Here is a 19,078-nt window from a genome sequence, read left to right as displayed (position 1 = left end):
GTAGAAGACAAGAAAGGACACAGTCACTGCAGCTATCACACCATCAGGGCATCAGAAGGCCCTGTCATACCGTTTGCTGGCTCAGCTGCTCTGACAGCACTCGGCTGTCCTCCGCCTGCCCAGGCTTCATCAGCTCCTGCTGGACTGTGATCTCCTCGATCCACTGGATCAGGGCACTGTGGCACTGCCGGTAATCACTCAGCACCTCCTGGATGCTCTCCAGCTCTGTGTGGCTGAAAGAAGCAGCAGGATACATCAGAGGAGGGTGCAATGCCACCGCAGGCTATAGAGACACCCCAGACACCAGCAGGAATCCTATCCAGAAAAACATTGCTCTAACAAGCCTGATCCAACCTCTCAGCTGAAGCATGAAAGTAAACCTGTGAAAGGAGGCAGGAGGTTTCTCACCGGGTCTCAATCTGGGCACAGATGCGCTGCCAGCGGTCCCACAGCTGGCTTCCCTTCTCCTGGTAGCGCTCTAGGTCGATGCTGCGCTCCTGTCTCAGCCGGAACAGCTGCTCCCCCACCACCTTTGCCTTCGCCATCTCCTCCTCCAATGTGGAGAACACAGAACTCTTGTCCTTCAGCTCTCCAAGCCATTGCTGCAAAACCAGCAAGAGACAGCACGAGTTCAGCATCACGGAAAGTAAAAGGCATGTTAAGTCAGAGATGTTCTCCTGCCTGGAGCTGACAGGCCTGAGAAGGGGTTTATCCCCCCTTTCTCCTTAACCTGCAAAGAACTGGCTGATTACAGGAGGTGCAAAATAGAGGAGTTCACGTTCCCAGCTTGGAGCAAATCAGACTGGCTCAGCCCCTGTCCTACAGCACCAGACACACAGCTGCCAAGATGCTCATGTGTCAGCACGTGCCCTACAAGAGACAGCAGAAGCCATAGTAGCTCCTTTCCAAAGAAATAAGGGATCACATCAGCAGCACAAAATCCTCCCAGCAGCTACATCGAGGTGAGAAAAATGGCATACAGTGCAAATTCAGCAGAAAAAGGGAAGGACCCTGCCTGATCTACACCAAAGTGCTGGCTGGTTTCTGCCTGCCCACCTTGTGAAGGGAACGGCACTGACCTGTAACACGGCTCTGTGAGACTGGATAGCTGTCAGATCAGCGGGCACTGCCTCCTCTTGACTCAGCTTCACCTCAAAGCCTTTCACCAGGGACTCCGCTCCTTGGGTGTTACGGATAATAATATCAACCGTCTTCAACCTGGCAAATTGAATAGAAGAAGGCACAATGACATCCAAAACTCTTTGGATTGCGAGGCCACTTGCACCATGTGTGGCAGAGGGACAGAGCTCAGTTAGGGTCCAGTGCAAGGCATGTCAGAGGGCCGGGAGGATGGTCGTTAGCAGAGTTGGGCAGGTACAAAAAGGTATTTGGGAAAACAAGCACATCCCGACTCACTTGTCCAGGTAGATGGAAGACAGCCCATACATCTGGTCCATCTTGTTCACCACTAAGTCCAGCTCAGAACGCAGGTGGGGTGTGCTGGAGCCTGCGGGCACCTTTTCAAGGAAGCTGTAGCATCTCTCAGAAATGAACCGCAGGTCTGACTGCAGCTGCTGCAGATCCTCCTGCATGCGCTGTGGGAGGAAGGGAAAGAAATTAAAGGAGAGTCCAAGCAGGTGGAGAAAAAGCAGGACTGCTCTTGGCCAAGGGGATGGGTACGAAATGAAGCAGAGAGCCCACCTGGGAGGTTTCCTGCTACCTTCTGTGCAGCAAGATCCCCTCAACCCCACACAGTCACGCAACCACCACCCACATGTTCACCCCGGGGAAGTTAAAACCTATATTCGGCACACGCTTAAAGCCAGCAGCCCCCACCTCGCTCCCCTCCACACCTAACAGCAGCAGGACTGACCTCCTGCTCTGCAATGCGCAGGGTGTTTTCCTGGATAGTGTCACCATCTGCGCGGGTGCTGCTCGGGGACTGGATTCGGCTCACCAGCCTCTGCTCACACTCCTCCAGGCGCAGATGGATATTCTTCAGTTCGGAGAGATACGTCCTGGCTGTGGTCTCATCCTTGTCTTCTGCAAGTCATAGACAAACCAAATCAGTAGCTCAAATAACCCTGGCCGGTGTCTGCTCGCAGTGGGACCTGCTGGGAGACCCAGAGCTGAGTGCGGCATCAGGCTGACATGGAGGCACCAGGGTCTCTGCTCAGATGGAAAATGAGTTAATCAAATAATCTCATCCCACTACAGCTGAGAACGAGCCCAGCCACAGGGCACCTTGCATGATGAAGCCAGAGTCCCCAGTCTTAGTGGGCCTTGGTCTTGCTGTATCACGCCAGGAGCACCCACTGCTCCGCGCAGTGGCACAGTGTCTGCCACATCTATTTTCTTAATGCTTAAATGCAGGAAGAACTCCCTGCTCAGAACACATCCCTATGACTGAAGCCATCTCCAACAACACAGGGGACAGAGGACCTAGCTCATAAGCTGGCGCTGAAAAGCCAGGCCCTCTCTGCAGAATCACTATGGGACAAAGGACAAACACTTGAATGGATGGAGAGGTGAGAGCAGCTGCTCCCACGATCAACGAGTGAGCTCAGAAAAAAAAAAAGTGAAGCCATCCCATAAATCCCTTGTTTATGAGTCCCAACAGCTTCTGCTTAACCCATCAGGCCTTTGAAGCTCACCATTCTCCATGGACTCCAGCAGCTGCCGGATGTGTTCCTTGGAAGACTCCACTTCCTCCTCCAGGCGCAGCCGGTCTGAGACCGAGAAGAGCTCTGAGTCGCGGCTGTCCTGCAGGAAGTCCTCATAGTGCGCCTGGAGGCTCTTCATGGCTTGCTGGCACTCCCCTTGTGCCAAGGATCTGAGCTGCAAAGGGAAAAGCAACACATCCAGACACCGGGAACAACTTCCTAACATCACCCGAAGCCACGCTCCCCAGTTTAATCACCTCCACACGCCATGGGAGTGTTCTCTCTAAAGAGAAGAGGCAAGCTCCTCTGTCTCAGCCTCATGTGTCCCTCCAGCCTTGCTCACTCCCTAACAGAATGCCAAGTCCACAATCTTCTGTGCTCGTTACAGCTCAGCAGTGCTCTGCTGATGGTCTTTTTATTGGAAAAACCTGCAACCATTCTGCACAGAACTCCCATGCTCAGGTTTTTGCACTGTTCCAGGTGCACAGACCCTTTGCAGTCTCTGGTCTTCCCATTAACACCTCCCTTCCTCACCACAAGAAGAGGCCCGGACAGTGAACGATGCAGCCCTAGAGTCAGGCAGGGAAGTTCCTCTCGTACCTTTTCCATGCTGAAGCTCTGTACCAGGGCTATGTCCTTCCGCAGGTAGTTCCAGGAGATGAGGCTCTTTGTGTTCATGTGGAGCTGATGCCAGAGAGCCATCACTTTCTGGTACAACTGTTCCACCCTGCAATGGGAAGGAGCAGAGCCGTCAGCGCTGACCCTGTTGTTCTACCGGCCAGCCGCCCGTCGAGTCAGCAAACCCAGCCCGGCAGCCTGCAGCGAGCGATGCTGCTGCTGTTCAGAGCTAGAAGTCCTAGGAGGGAGCCCTCCCTGCCACATCATGGTCTTCTCTTTTGGAAGCTCCTACAGCACTTGCTGCGATGGAGTTTACAGATGTGGAACCAGAGGAATTCCTTCCCTTGTCCCAGAGCAGCTGTGCCACCCACTTCTGCTCCTTCACCCCAGCTCCTCTCCCACTCCCACCCCAGATCTGTCCCCTCCCATGGCACCAGCCCCCTCAGTCTCCCTGCCATTGCACCTCTGGGACTCCCCAGCAGTAGAGACCTAGAGACCACCAAGTTACCTGCTCGCCATCTCAATGGCCTCTTTGTTGGGCGGAGGGATCAGGAAGCAGACAGAGGGCACCATGGCCTCGTTCCCTGTGGGGCTGATCACCTTCCACTTGGTCCTCTGGGAGTTGTCCTCCAGCACGCACTCATCGTTCCTGCAGATGGTGATCTGCAGCAGCACCAACAGCACCCAGCCCATCAGAACCCAGCAGCAGGGCTGTGCGCGCCTGCCCCTGCCGCCAGCTCTCCTCCCGGGGTCAAGCCAGCTCCCACAGACATAGATCTACATGTATTTTTATCAAGTAAGAGCCTGGAAGAGTGCCAAGCAGTGCAGCACGCTCATGTCTGGAGAGGAAGAGACGGGGAAGTCAGACAGAGCTGGCTACCACCCACGTGCTCATTTGGCTGAGGTGGATGAAGCCTGTCCTCTTTTGGGAAAAGGACTTCAGCTCCTGCCCAGAATAAACCTGAGACATGGAAAGCTGCTGAAGGAAAAACAGCCAGGCTATTTCCCTCCTTCTGTCTTCCCTCTCCATTCCTGCTTTTCATTGAGAGACATCAGCGAGCTGATTAAACCTTCACGAGTGTTGCTATCCTGCTTCATCCTCCCCTTTCCAAGACACACCCTTCCAGCTCTCACCTCGATCTGCCGATAGTCACAAACAGCCTTGATGGGGATCGTGCTCTTCACAAGGTGCTCTGGGTTCCGGGGCCGGAGCTGAACAATGGTTTTGGACCGTCCCACCAGGCTGGCAACGGAGCTCTTGGACTGAATGAGCTGCTCCTTCTCATCCTGGCAGAAAGAAGGATGCAGGATGGTTTGATCAAAGCCGGGCAGAGGCGATCTCTCCCAGGCATCTCAGCACTCCCACCCCAACGCTGGCCTGCGAGAACTACGCTGGGATCTCAAGGGCTGAACAAACACATCAGGAGGATCCTGCTGCCCTAATGGGATGGGAAGAGGGGTGGGGAGATGGGATGGAAGGGAGAACAGACTTCAAGTTGGGGTGGGACCCCTTCAGTGCTACTTCCACTGCCCTGCAAAGCCACATGCACGCCTCTGGCTCCTCTGCTGCTCAGACCAGAAAGCATTGTCTTTCAAAAGGGAAAAATGAGAACACAGCATACAGCAAAATTAACATTCCAGGAGGCGTAAGGGGCCAAAAGTAGGACAAGCTCCAGCCCAAAGCCGGGGACACTTAGCTGTCTGGAGGAGAGACCACAGAAGCATGCTGCCTTTTCTAAAACTAAAGATGAAGGCGTGGTTAAAGGCTGGAATGGGGATAGGATGAATTATGTGGATAAAACAAACATCTCAGGAGAAGTGGGGAGCGGTGCCGTGATTGCACAGATCTCTGGGTTTGGGTCAGAATTTGCTGGCTGGAGGAAAATGCTGCATAACTGATTCCCAGCCGTCCCTTCTGGGTTTGGTGATGTGACAGCTTGGGAGACTGGTGGGAAAGCTGCCCCGGAACAGCCTCTAGCAGCGATGGAGACGTGTGTGGATCACAACACCGGCGGCTTGTGTGGTTGGTGGCAGCTCAGTCCCTTATGGCTGCACGAGTTTAAAAACGATCCCAGAAAACTGTTCTCTCTCATGCTTGGCTCTCTTGGGGTCAGTCAGTGTGCTAACAATAGCAGAGATCATTGAATGGCAAAGAAAAAAAAAGAAGAAATTATTAAATAAACTACCTGTGCCTGTCCCACGGAGCATGATTGGAAGAAATACAACTTTAACTTATTAGGTACGGAAGAGGAATATAGCTGAGCTGAGGACAGCTGCCCCAGTCCTGAGATGGTGGCTGCTCTCCGGCTGCCCGGATGAGCCCCTCCCACCCCAGACAGCATCTGCCCGACTTCTGCTGTTAAAGCACTCAGAAATACAGGCCCCAGCAGCCAGTGAGCTGCTCTGCATCCTGGTAGCGCTGGAGGATGGACCAGGACAACCCCAAGACCATGACAGAAAGGATGAGAGCCCCCAAGCCTCCAGAAGAGACAATGGCAAGCCCTAGCCCAGCTGATGAGCCCATCACAAACCCCCAGTACCTCAACTTCACTGGACACATGCTGGAGAGCACTGGTGTGCGCTAAGAGCAAAGCCAAAGCTCCAGACAAAACGTCACCTCCTGGTGCTTCCACCCACAGCTCAGTCATTAATCCACAGCCCAGCCCCTCCCCTGGCCCTGGTCTCCCACCACCCAACACTTTGCTCCCTGGCATTTGCTTTTAGGTTGTTTTTTTCCAGGCCAACTCGGACGAGATCACTGCGAGGTTGCCCATCGGCTGCTCTCTGCTGTGCCACAGTCAAACCAGGCCATGTGTTTGGAGATCAGCGCTGCTGAGCCCTCAAGCCCCAATGCCCGCACCCCGCCAGGCTGCCCTGGCTCTCCCCCCACTGGCACAGCGCAATGGATTAACGGCGGATTCCGTCTGGATACAGAGCATGTGGTTCTCCACACCCCACTGTGCTCCTAGCGAGCACCACCTCAAAAGCAGAAAGAGAAGCATCCTACAGGCTCAGCACAACATCAGCAGAACACAACTGGCTCCAGGCAGACCAGGATGGCACGATGGGCACCGATGGGGAATAACCATCTGACATGTTTTACCCTTCCATATCTGAAGCTTTGGGCTCGCACAGACAGCACACGCTGCCTGCTGCTCACCCCAAGGGCACAGAAAGGCGCTGGCCAATGCCTCTAAACAAGAGCAGCCCTATCGGCAGGGTTATGGCCTGCGCCCCACGGCCATGGATGAACGCGTGCAGCAGCTCCAACAAAAAGTACAGCATTGACCAAGATGGGGAAACAACCCACGCCACACAAAACTGTGTTGCTGTTGGAATAAAACGAGACCAGTTTTCTTTGAGAAGCAAGAGGTGCCTCAAGCAACGCTGCTGGACCACAACAAGGCCACCCATTGCTCGCCCAGGGTGGCCAGGATGTCAGAGAACCCACCATGGAGTCCTGGAGCAGGTCCTCCAGCCGCGTCAGGCTTGTGTTATGGTCACAAGAATACTTCCTTTTGATGGAATCCTGCAGGTTGCGCAGGTACGTCTCTGACTCCCGGGCGTCACTGAAGAACTGCAAAGGCACAGAGGATCAGGGAAACCTGCACAGGACCACCAGGCCGGCAGCCGCGCAGCAAGCCACCACGCCAGCATTTCAGCCCCAGTTCCCAGGGCTATTTGGGTGTTAGGGCAGGAGTTGATCCTTTCTGCCTTAGAGACATCCCAAGAGCAGTTAAGGAGAAAGACGTGATTCAGGAGGAAGCTGCCCCCATGAGCACCACGAGTCCCCCCTCTCACTGTCCCCTGAAAGGTGCAGCGGGACGCAGTGGTTGGAAAGCAGGGGAATTCGAGCCACCCCTCCCACATACCTGGAAATAGGCAGCGTTCTCCTTCACATGCTGTTCCACACACAGACAGAGTTGCTTAATCCACTGCCACTGAGTCTGCACGGCAGCACTGTAGGCCTGAAACACACACACACCGAACAGCAATGAGCATTCACCAGCCAGCAGGGTCACAGGAAGGACACAGCCACAGGCCATGGGATGCACAGACACGGGCAAGATCCAGCTCCAGCCAGGAGCGCTTGGACACAGACAGGAAAAGCAGGAGACAGCAGACTGTGGACTGACGATGCCAGGGGCTCCAGCAGGCACTGGTCTGCTTTCTGCCACCCCAGAGAGAAACTCCAGGGAGAAACATGTCCCTGCAGCCCTTGCTTCACCACCACATTTTTTCTGGAAGCCTGAACAACTGCAGAGGAACCAAGGCCATTCCCTGTGTCACCTCGCTGCAGGAAAGGTTCATGCTCTGTACAAGCATACCTGTGCATTGAGTAGAGGGGAGGATTGTTGGGATCAGCCTCAAGCTTCTCACTGCACTTCTCAGAATAAAGTGGCTCTATCCCTGCTTTGATGTTCTGCCACCCTGGTCAGCTCTGCCTGCCTGTAAGGGCCCCGTGGGGTGGGACAGCCAGTTCTCCAATGCCAGATGAGAAGATTTGCTGCCAGCCAATTCTCAGGGCTCCCCTGGCTCCTCCACATGCTCACTCACCTCCACAGTTTGCTTGGCTGGATGGTTCTCCAGGGACAATAGCTCAGCTGTGTCTTGGAGGGAGCAGAAGATGTCCTGCTTCTCCTCCAGCTCCGCCGTCAGCTCCTGCACAAAGTTCACAAGCAAAGTTCATATGTCATGCCACTAACACAGCACAGAAGCACTGCAGCAAGTACCAGTGGGACCCAAGGAACCCAGCATGGTTCACAGGAGCATCAGAGCTGCCTCTCACCAGGCTGCCCCACACATGGGGCAGAGGGAACACAGGTGCTGGGAAGCTGCATGTGGACCCCTTCAGTTCCAGACTGTGATTGTGGAAAGACAGCCATTTATTTACACTGCTTTAAAGAGGGATCCATTTCCTCTTCAGCCCAAATAGGCTTTTTTCCCCTGCTAGTTAAAGGCACCTTTAGTTCCAAATAGTGCTAAAAAAGCCATCATTCAATTCCTTTTCGATTGAAACTCAATTGAACAAACACTTTCCTGCACTATCCGCTCCAGTGAGAGCCTTTCATCAGCTGCAGCCATGAGCTACAAACTCAGTGACTTGGGAGGGAGCAAGCAGCCCTTGGGGACTGCAGGTCTGTTGGCAGCTGAAGGTCCCACAATGGATCAAAGGCAGCTGCAGCACAACCAAGAGAGCGCCCGTCCCACCACCCTGCCCCAGATCACTCACCAAGAAGTAGTTTCTCTTGGCTGCAATGTTGGGGTTGTTGTCGCTCCAGTCGTAGGCCAGCTCCTCTTCCTCCTTCTCATTCAGCCAGATCAGCTCTGCCGTGGCCCGAGACACAAACCCGTGCAGGCTCTGGAGGTGCCTCAGCCGGAAGCTCGAGGTTTCCTAAACACAACCAAGTGTGATTCCTCTCCCCTGCTCTCAAGGCAATGGGCTTCCTGCCCTCTCTGCAGCCTCAGAGCAGGGATGCTCAGGAGCAGGGATGGACCCTGTGCTCCCCAGGCTGTGCTCTAAGCCCACTCACCATGAGCTTGCAGTACTGTGTCTCCAGCTTGCCAAGTGTCTCCGTGTAGCTGGCGCGGAAATTCTGAGACATTTTACTCTGAGGGATGAAGAATATTCCTGTTACCAACACAGGCTGGCATCACTTGAACCTCCACCTCGAAATCTTTCTCCCCAGCTCCATGTGAGCAAGAGAAGGTGGAGAGGACAGCTCAGGACAGCAGCCTCTTGCACCAGCCCAGTGTCAATTCTGTAGCTCCACCCTTAAAAAGTACCTCTGCCTCCTTTACCCACAAGAGCCCCTCCCGATGCCCTCGACTTCCCGTACACATTGTGCCATGCGCTGTGTCACCCAGACTGTGCCACCGTACCTCGTACATCCTGGCCTCCTTTACGCTAGAGCCCAGATCCTCTACGCTGGTGTGGATGTGCCGCTGGGTCTCCAGCTGGGTTTCCACGCTTGGCAGGTCAGTCCCCCACTCTGCCCGCTCCAGCTTCATCTGAAACAGGCCAAGAGGCCCAAGTCAGCTCTCTCCATCTGCAGAACCGTATCTCAAATGGACATGAAGGCAAGGAAACCTCCTAGGTTGCTCAAGAGGGAATGAGCACCACACCAGTCCTGGTGGCAGGTTCTAAGCCAGTGCTCCAACATGGAATGATTTCTGGGACAGCCTACATGAGCTTAGCACCCATATAAGACCACAGGCATCGGTACAGATTTCCTTCCAGCTTTGAAAGGCTCTTCCGACACCCGCGACCAGCAGGAGCACACAAGAGAAAACCCAGCTCACGACAAAAGCATCGGTGCTCTCCAGAAACTCTGAGCCATCAAAGCACTCATTCACAGATAAAGGGAGGAAAAAGCCCCGAGCAGCTTCCCACCTTCCCACATCGGTGGGAGCGGAGGCAGGCAATTCGGCCCATCCTGGGGAGACAGGGAGCCACCACTCACCTGCATTTCCTCCACCCATGCCAGCAGCTCATACACGAACCGGAGGCTGCCTTCGTCTTCGGAAGAGGAGATGGCCACCAGCTCTGTCCTGGTCATGGGCTTCCGGAACCAGGAGGCAGAGGAGGTATGCAGCCCTTTTGTCAGGGACTCGCCCTTCAAGTGTGTTGTGCTCAGTGTGGAAGTGGGCGCAAGCTCCAGGGTAGAGAAGTGGCCTTTCCTGTACAGGTTAGTGCATTCCAGCCTCAGCGTCACCAGCTCGTCTTGCAGCCGCATGATCCTGGAGGAGTAAGCAAGGTGTGGGTAAGAAGCTGCACACACTCTCTCTTTCCCCGCAGCAAGCAGAGGGGCCTCAGCATCAGCACCTGACCAGGCTTCTCCATCCATCTCAGACACAGCCCCTCTCACCTGAACGCCAGCTCCTCCAGCTGGTAGTAATTCTCATCCCGCAGGATCTGCACATCCACCTGTAGCTGGCGGATGAGCCCCTCGCACTCCTGCAGGTACACGACCACGTCGGACTCGTACTGCACCGGCTGGCCCGACTCCAGGTGAGCAGCGTCCTGCATCAAGAGAGGAGCATGAGGACGGGTCCCCTCGGCCCAGGCACATGGGATGGCAACAGGATGGCAGTCGTCCATTGACTTTCAGACCAAAAAGACCTTCTAATCCTCAAGCTCAACCTGCCTGAAGGAACATCAGCTCACCCCTCACACCCCATCCAGCTTTGAAAAAGCTCCTGAGGATGAACTGAAAGCTTCTACTGACAGAGCAGCTCCTGTGGCTAGCGACAGTCACTTAGACATGCATCTCATGTCTTGCTTGGGTTTAATTTAGTTCCCAACCCTTACACCTCTTTCTAAATAGGGGTGTTTTGTTCTGGAAGAAATGTACTCCTTGCCCAGGCAGCTCTAGTCTGCAGCTGAGTCTTTTCTGCCAGTCTTGTAGAAAAACAAAACAGGTTGTTGGTGTTTGTAAGCCTCACTATACAACAAGCTTTCCCAGAGCTGCAGTCCTCCTCCAAGCCAGCACCTTTGCGGGTGCCCAGCGTTCCCCGCAGCAGCTGGCTGCACAGTAAGGCTGTTCCCCCATCCCCAGTGTCCTTGTGCCACAGACCCCAAGGATCCACCACCACCCCTCAGCGTCAGAAGAGACAGGAAAGCTGTCTGAGAAAGCCCCCCGCCCACACAGATGAGGGGCAGAGCTGGGTGTAAAAGAAGAGGCAGAAGAACAATAAAACTGTAAACAATTAGGAGACAGAAGAATGCCCAGTGCACTCACGGCCTGCAACGTGTTCTTGGCGAGGGTGAGCTTCTCCTCACAGCTCAGAGCACCATTCTGGATTTTGTTAGCGATTTGTAGCAGCAATTCCAGCCTGTGAGGACAGAGAAAAAGAGAATGAGGGAGGGGTTTGGGGATGGCCCTCCAGCCAGGGGAGCAGGGGCTGTCCCTGCGGGCAGAGCTCCCACCTCTCCACCGCCGGCCGCAGGAGCTTCTCACGCTCCAGCATCTCTATGATGAGCTTGCCCCACTCCTCCTCCACATCGTTGGGGTGGTACCCCTGGGGTAACTTGATGCGTCCAAATTCAATCCATACCTGGGGAAAACATCAGCAGAATGGCATCTCCCACCTCCCTCTCCAGCTGGCTGGCGAGAAACTACAGCAAGCAACGCGGGGCTGTAAGGCAACAGCTCTGCCTCCGTGCCTGCAGCGTGCTGCCTGCTGCTTCATTTACCCTGAGGGTTATTTCCACTTCACCGTTCCAAAATAAACCTGAACTAAGTACACTTTAGTCTTGCTAAAAGCACAGCACTCCCACCTACAAGCCTCCGGGTAGCCACGATGTCACTTACCTCTAACAGTTTGTAGAGCTCCTCTATCCTTCCTTTTTCCTGCTCCTTGGCTGGGATTTCAGTTTCTTTGAAGTGTATGTACTGGTTATAAAGTGCCTGGGGTGAGAAAGGCTCATGAGAAACCCCGCTGGGGAATGCCACCACCCAGCTGTTGGCACTGGGCACATGGGACACCACGGACAGACCTTTTCCAGAACCTACCTTTAGCTCTACAGGGTTCTGGGGGAAGGATTTATCTGACATAAGTATCATGTGCTGCTTGATCCACGAGATGAGGGACTCCACGCAGCTCTGGTACTCCAGCCACCTCGAATCCACCTCCTGTGAGGCAAGAGCACCCTTATAGAGCACTGCTGCTGGGCAGGTCTCTGTGGGGGAGAGGCAGAGCCTGGCCCCACCAAACAGAGCATAGAGGGAACCGAGGTGCCACAATCACAGCTATGGGGTGGATCATCTGCATGTGCCTTCCTGCTGTGGTGCCACCCCAGGTAAAGCAAGAACAACAATCCTTCTCTTTGCAAGCTGCCTCCTGGAAGTGAGCTCAGCTTTCCCAAGAGCTCAAAACCCATGGCAGAACCTGCAGAGTCTGGAGAATGCCACAGTCCTACAGGCACACAGGGCAGACGCGCTAAAGGGGAAGCCCCTTCCTGCCCCTGAGCTCTTCCACCCATCGGTTGTCAGCTATGGCAGGTAGGGAACCTACAAACCCTTCCTGCAACAACCAGCTGTCTCCCAAATTGCCATCCCAGCCTCCAGACCCACAGCCATGCTTACAATAGCGCTGATCCCTTCTCCTCCCTCGGGGACCTTGGGAAAGGCATCGTAGATTGAAGACACATAAGTTATCACAGATTTCTCATCCGGAGAGGGGACGTCCACGTCTGACAAGGGTGAAGCAGAAAGTGAGAGATGGGAATGGGTGGAGAGGTTGGCATCTCCCCGCACCAGCTGCTTTCCCTGGTTGCCCACCTTCAGCATCTAGCAACCGCGTGACTCCCAGCCGCTCGGCGATCTCAAAGGCCTGCTCTAGGTTCTCCCGGTTACTCTGGATCTGCACCCTCTCCATGTCCACCAGATCCGGCCTGCGAGACACACACCAGAGTCACAATGCTGGCAACAGCACAAGGTGCCAGGGCAGAACATCTCAGACAGGCATCACTGCGATTCCCAAGTCCCTTGTCCCAGGCTGAGGGCTCTCCAAGGGGACCTGGGCTGCAGCACCTCCCCAGTGGAAGGGAATGTTCAGGCTGTAAAGAAAAGCCTCTTGTGCTCCTCTGGGACCTGCCCTCTCCGGCACCCACTTTGCACCTGGTGTGCTGGGCTAAGACTGCATGGCTTCCCTGGAAGGAGAAGCACAAAGCAGCCCCAAAGAGAGGTGGTGGCAGCTCTCCAGAGGAGCGGGCAGAGCCCTTTGCCCACAGCAGAGGAGGAGGCGGGGGGCAGCAGGAGCAGTGCTGGCAGCCCTGTGCAGAGAACAGAACATCAGCAATCCACAGCTCAGGCAAACCAGAAATGAGCACAGACAGAAGAGTTGGGAAAACCCGTGGTGCACCAGGAGCCTGCTGCCCAGCATGCACTTCATCTCCTATCTGCAGGAACCTTGCACGTCCTTCCCTGCGCACTCCTCCAAGCCACGAGCGAGCATGGAGCAGCGCGCAGCAGCGCTATTTCCAGCTCCCAGGAGGTGCTTTCTCACAGGGTCTTTGCTGCTCTTCAGGCTCTCAGAGCTATGCTGTGCTCTTTTGCCTCTCTCCCAGCCTCACTCAAGATGCTTTTGCTTGCGACCTGATGTATTTGCTGCTCTTTCCAAGCATCCACCCTCAGCTACCTGGCAGAAGGGATGATTTCCAGGTAGAGGAGACATTGTTCCCTGCAAGCCTCACCCATCTGCAAGGACTTCAGACCATCCCCAACTGCAGCAGAGAGCCCTGGCCTTTCCTACCTCTCAGAAGATGCTGCTCCTTCTGCCTACCTGTATCTGTGGATGAGTGCGTTGAACATCTTCCCATCGCTCCAACACGATGAGAAGTTGGTGCACTTCACGCCAATGTAACCCGCTGTCACCTTCTGTGTCCACAGCAGCAGCTTCTCCTTGGCTGACATATCCCCCGACTCCCCGCTGATGTAGATGTCAGAGATCTGTAAGGAGGTGGCACAGCCATGGGGCGATGTGGGAGTGGGAGAGGCTCCAACGGACTCATCCAGTTTCTGTGAACTGGCCCGAGACCCAGGAGTGGCCAGGAAGAGCAGTAGAAACCTCCTGGTGACCCTGGGGAAAAGTGGACCCCAAAGCCACCAGACTGGGTAATGGGCCACTGGACCTGCTGGAGAGCACCGGGGGCTGAGGTGTGGTGTGTGCAGAGTGGAGATCGGGGCAGGCGAGGAGGACGCAGCCGCTTGCCGATCCCACGTCACAGGGCCTCGCTGAGCAGCCCAGCTGGCACAGGAGCCGCCACTGCCAGACCCCACTTCCCACTACCGCCAGCTTCCGGAGCTGATCCTCCACCCTGGCTCTGCTCTAGGCATCGGCTGCGCCGCAGGTGCTCTGAGTGCGCGGAGAGCAGTGCTGCGCAGACGGCAGCCCGTGGCACACCCTGGCACATTCCACTATCCCCGTGCCCCCAGCCGGGGCTCAGGGCACACCTCACCAGGAACGCAACGACTGGCAAGATGTGGGCCCAGGCCGGTCCCTTCTTGCCCTGAACACGCTGCGCCGAGAGCAACGTCTGCACATCCTCCTGTGCAAATCTGCTCGCGCCTGGCATCACTGTGAGGAGTCCCAGCACCCTTGGACACCCAGGACTCATGCAGGATCGGCTCCATACCACGGCACCCACGGCTGGGCAGCAAGGGAGTGCCCAGGATGGGACCATCAATCCCATCACTGGGATGCTGGCATGGCAGAGGGTGCTCCACTCGGACCATCAAGTTGTTGTAACAAACACCAACTGGAGAAGCGGGAAACGGCACTTGGAGGTGCCGCTTGAGAGGACGCAGGGGGCAGAGAGGCCTCCCTGACCGCCAGCCAGTAGAGCTGCTTGGAGCACGGGCCACTGGCTCCATCCCAGGGGCAAGGAAAGCATGGGGAGAGGGCTGGGCTGCGTCTGGCGAGGTGGGTGCAGGGGATGCTGGCAGAGGTGCCTGACCCACTTCCCCAACAAAAGAGATCGGCAGGCACATACCCCTCAGACAGACACGGGGATGCTGCGAATCCCAGACTCACACGTGACAGAACACGCGTGTCTCTGCATGCCAGCACATTTCTGATTGGCACGGCTTTCTCCTCGCTTACCCCACCCAGCTCCCCAATTAGTACAGTCACCTCCCCTTAATTAAGGGCAGACAAAGGGGGGTGGGGGGTGCTAGCTGCTAGTATTTTCCTGGGCGCCTGTGGACAGGCAATGCAGGCTCTTTGCTTGCTGGATTCCTCCTTGCAGCGCCGCAGGGAGAGGTGCACCAGGACACAGCCCCACCCGCAGCCCTGAGAACATCCGGTGGCTTTATTCCCCACAGAATACACCCGGCTGGGTGCTGGCATCACCTGGGTCCCAGCTGCCAGAGCCCCCTTTGCAGGCAGAGGCAGGGACCTGCAGGATGAGCTGGTGGATGCTGCGAGGCCCAGCACCGCACGCAGGGAGTGTGATTGGTATGCTGCAGCTCACCTCCCTCACCCAGCCTGATATGCTCATCACACACAAAACTGCTCTTTGTCAGCTGCTGCCACACCACCGCTGCCTTTAACTCCTCCAGCCCCGGCACTAGGTTCCCTTAGGGATGCTGAGACTCAGCACCCAGCCAGGATGGACAGGGTAATGTGCTGGGCGAGCAGGATGGGACCCTTCAAGCCTGCAGGGAGCAAGGAGTGATCCACAAACCTCTGCTGGCCCAGCACTCCTCATTGATTACCCAGCAGCTCTTAATTAGAAGCAGAATGAGACCCTGCGCGAAGCCACCTCTGGGCCGTGCCCCACCTGGGCTCTGCAGCCCCGCTGCCCACCGGGGAGCTCCCTCGCACCCAGCTCAGACAAATCTCTTATCTTCAATCATTCACAGTGCACCCGAGCTCTCCAGTCGCTGGGTCCTTCCCCGAGGGCACCCATGCAGGAGACCCTCCTAGAGATGCTCTTATGAGGCGCAGGATGTGGCACCAGCTCCACCCTCCTTTCTTCACATGCCCGTGTCAGGACAAAGATTTAGGGAGGCACCAGCGAGAAGAGAGCGCAGAAACTCAGGGGACTTGGACCCAGCCTCTTCCAAACCCTTTCAATGTCAGCCTCGAGCATCAAGCAACCGGTGACGGGAGGCTGGAGGCCAGAGGGTGGCTATGACACCAACCTGGCAAAGGCACCAGGGGCCACAGCCCTGCTCCAGCCTCTCTGACCACACACTTGTCCTGGGTCTTGCAGAGCTCACCAAACCCAAAGACACCTTCTGCCTGCCCTGTCACCCCAAAGAGCGATCTCCAAACAGCAACAACAGGCTCCAAAACACAGCATCATACTCTCCTCTTCCTCTCGGAGCCCCCTTGGAGCAGGCAGACCTCTCACACCTCCACGTTCACCTGCTGTCACCCAACGGGAAGCTGAGCGCTGGTGGCAGGAAGGAAACACCCCAAACTCACACCTGCCCCAGCAGCACCACGGGCACGTGTGCTACCGCTGCCAAAAGCAAAAGCAAAAGCAAAGGCGCCGAGAGCCCCTGTGAGTGACGGGCACACCCATTGGCTCCAGCAAGATTTGCTGCCCACACCAGGAGCAGAGGATGGGATGGTTGTTCCCCAGGGGATTCTTTCCTAGCAGAAATGCTCGCAGGGGAAAAGGCTCTGGGAGCTTCCTGCCCCACAGTCCTCCCACCCGCACTCGGCACAAGGTTGCACCTCAACGGGGTGACCATCCTCAGGGGACGCCAGGAGCTGGGATCCACTGACCGGGTCCCCATCCCACTCCAGAAAGAGGGCAAGGGCACACGCAGACACTGACCATTCCTCTGGCTCTCCCCGAGCTCCCCCTCCAAGCCTGGCCCTCCGCTGCAAGCCTGCCACCACCTTCAGAGGGAGATGCTGTGGTCTCACCAACTCCAGCAACCTTGGCTGGCCGGTGTGCCGGGTCGCTGCCGTACCCTGAGGAGCTCTGGGCTGCGCCACCGCTGCGCCCGCTGAAGGAGGATGGGCTGCGGGACGCCGGCAGTCCATGGCCGTCTCCCTCCCTGGCCCTAGACGATGTTAACCCTGAGGTTCTCCTCACACTGGGATTTTCCAGCTGATCCAGCATGGGGGATGGCGTAGACAGCTCTGAAATAGTGCCGGGCTCTGCTGTGGATGAGCAGGTCCATGCAGCGCTGGAACTGGGATCATTGCTGCCTCCTTTCCCCCAGGCATCCAGGGTGCTGCTGGCCCCCAGCTCCCGGTTCTTCGCCGGCTCCTTGCCGGACATGGTGCTTGCCGGGGACAGGAGCCCCCCCGCACAGCCATCGGTGCCCCCGCGCAGGGGCAGCAGCACAGCCCGGCGGCTGCCCGCTCCTCTCCTCTGCAGCTCGACCAGCTGGCTCACCGCCTTTTCACAGTCCTTCTCAGCTGGGTTGTCCAGCAAGCGGGCAATGACAGTGGTGCCTTCCTCCAGGGCAGCCCCTGTCGCAGCCTGCCGCCGGGGCTCCAGGACCAGGCGAGCCCTCTGCACCTCCCCCTGAAACCGCTCCTTCACCTGCACGATAAGCCCGGGCTGCAGGGATGCCGCGCTGGGGTTCCCCATGCCATGCCAGCTCCCGGGGGGTTCCTCTCCTCCTTCCTGCCATGGCGCTGCCTTCGACTTCAGTACCTCCTCATCCTCAGCACCCTCCTGGGCTGGGGGGTCATCCTGCGGGGATGCTTCTGGCATTGCTCTCCTCTTCCCCCTCCGCCTCCGTTTAAAGCGGACCCTTTTTCTGGGAGACAGGGGTGCCTTTCCTGTAGCTTTTTCCTTCGGCTCTTTAACGCAGCCCAGAGAATTCCCCATCTCCTCCTCCCCGGTGCCGGCAGGAACGCAGCTGAGCGAGTCACCGGCTCCCCGACAAATCCCGAGTGGGGCTTCATCGGTTCAGCCACACGCCGTACACCGTGCCGTGGGCTGCCGCTCGCCGGCGCTCCCTCCCGCCAGCCCTGCTGCCGCTCCAGACAGCCATCTTACAGCCTGGGCGCTGCGAGAAGACACATTCAAAGCATCTCACTGCAGTTCAGAAATCACTTGACCTAAAAGCAGAGGGAGCAGGGATTGGCTGCGGCGTCCTTCTCTCCAAATATGAGGTAATTGGAGCACGGCCCTCGCCAACACAAACAGGGAGCAGGAACCAGGCAGCGGAGCAGGGAGGGGGAGCGGGAGTGGCTGGGGAGGGGGGAATCAAACCCACAAAACCCAAGCAAAGGTACAATAAAGGAATGGGAGGGAGAGAAACGGGGAAAAAAAAAAGCAGGGAGGAGTCAGCGCAGCTCTGCATGCATGGTAACAGGGATGGGGAGCCACCACGCAGAGGGGGTCTTTCCAATTCAAAAGGTTTGGTCCTTAACACTTAAACACCGTGAGCCCAAGAGGCTGCCCCGCGTGCACCCCCCTCCTGCCAGGCTCACCCCGCTCTGGGCACAGAGCGGCAGCCCAAGGCGCCCTGGGGACCCAGCATCGCTGCAGGTGGGAGTCCCACCAGGCTACAGCAGCACTGGCGCTCCCAGTGCCCCCATCCCATCCAGTCCCATGTCCTGCCTCTTCTCTGCAGCTCCTGCCTCCGCTGCAGCTCTTGCCCTGAACGTTGCCCAGAGCAGGGGTTTGAGAAGCCTGCAGCATCCCAGCTCCACTCACCAGCTCAGAGGGACCAGAGCAGGATAACACGCTCCAAAAGTGGGGGTGAGATTGAAAATGGGGAGCAGGGAGCACAAAGATGGAGGGACTGAACTCCGCCCCAGTGAGCAGGGCTAGGATGGGAGAAGTGCTCAGTGAGGAGCAACCCAGGAGATGGGTAAGGGACCCAGTGACCCCAAGAGTTCCCAGGGCACAAGGCACAGCCCCCACACCTTCACTGCTCCAGCCCCCAGCACCAAGCCCACCCTGCGCCCCTCCCTGGGGCTCTCGCAGCCGCCTGTCCCCAGCAGCGGCGCTGGGACGCCGGGGATTAAGAGGTTCACAATGGAGCTACAACCCCAGAAAGAATCCCATTAGTGCAGGCGGGGAGGACGCGCAGGCTCACCAGCACCAGCCCTGCTCCCCAGGGTCCCCTCGTCACCCTCCTTCTCCCACCGCTGGACGGCCGTGCCCCCTCCCAGCGAGGTGCAGAGGGACCCGGCAGCAGAGCATGGACTGCGGCAGGGCCACCGTGAGGACAGTGGGGACGCGGTGCCACCAGCCAGGGCCTCACCAGAGGAGACAGTGACTCATCAGCATCCGCACCCTGCTCGACCCCGGCTGCCGCCCAGGGCCAAAGCTGCCCTGTCAGCAGCCTTTACGCCCAGCGTATCCCCAC

General features: G+C 57.0%; 1 protein-coding gene across 28 annotated transcripts in view; it reads right to left on the bottom strand.

The window, feature by feature from the left end:
* Positions 1-19,078, bottom strand: part of MACF1 (microtubule actin crosslinking factor 1) — a 140,145-nt gene that overhangs the window by 80,147 nt on the left and 40,920 nt on the right. For 17 of the 28 annotated variants that reach the window (XM_054086201.1, XM_054086204.1, XM_054086205.1 and 14 more), the window contains exons 1-25: positions 16,576-17,601; positions 13,569-13,735; positions 12,566-12,678; positions 12,371-12,477; positions 11,798-11,917; positions 11,597-11,692; positions 11,212-11,339; positions 11,024-11,117; positions 10,151-10,305; positions 9,746-10,022; positions 9,165-9,293; positions 8,816-8,893; positions 8,515-8,676; positions 7,839-7,943; positions 7,154-7,249; positions 6,733-6,858; positions 4,416-4,568; positions 3,790-3,944; positions 3,264-3,390; positions 2,655-2,838; positions 1,874-2,043; positions 1,417-1,595; positions 1,080-1,218; positions 409-602; positions 71-233 (exon numbers count right to left, since the gene is read on the bottom strand). In XM_054086201.1, coding sequence (XP_053942176.1) covers positions 71-233; positions 409-602; positions 1,080-1,218; positions 1,417-1,595; positions 1,874-2,043; positions 2,655-2,838; positions 3,264-3,390; positions 3,790-3,944; positions 4,416-4,568; positions 6,733-6,858; positions 7,154-7,249; positions 7,839-7,943; positions 8,515-8,676; positions 8,816-8,893; positions 9,165-9,293; positions 9,746-10,022; positions 10,151-10,305; positions 11,024-11,117; positions 11,212-11,339; positions 11,597-11,692; positions 11,798-11,917; positions 12,371-12,477; positions 12,566-12,678; positions 13,569-13,735; positions 16,576-17,586 — 4,428 coding nt within the window. In that variant the 5' untranslated portion in view covers positions 17,587-17,601. Of the gene's footprint in view, positions 1-70; positions 234-408; positions 603-1,079; positions 1,219-1,416; positions 1,596-1,873; positions 2,044-2,654; positions 2,839-3,263; positions 3,391-3,789; positions 3,945-4,415; positions 4,569-6,732; positions 6,859-7,153; positions 7,250-7,838; positions 7,944-8,514; positions 8,677-8,815; positions 8,894-9,164; positions 9,294-9,745; positions 10,023-10,150; positions 10,306-11,023; positions 11,118-11,211; positions 11,340-11,596; positions 11,693-11,797; positions 11,918-12,370; positions 12,478-12,565; positions 12,679-13,568; positions 13,736-16,575; positions 17,602-19,078 lie in introns of those variants that run through there. The other 11 variants (XM_054086206.1, XM_054086218.1, XM_054086217.1 and 8 more) reach the window with 1 other exon arrangement.

This window comes from Cuculus canorus, chromosome 22, assembly GCF_017976375.1.
Source record: "Cuculus canorus isolate bCucCan1 chromosome 22, bCucCan1.pri, whole genome shotgun sequence".
Lineage (NCBI taxonomy): Eukaryota > Metazoa > Chordata > Aves > Cuculiformes > Cuculidae > Cuculus > Cuculus canorus.
Note: the sequence above shows the minus strand (reverse complement) of the source record. Positions and strands in the feature narration are given on the sequence as shown.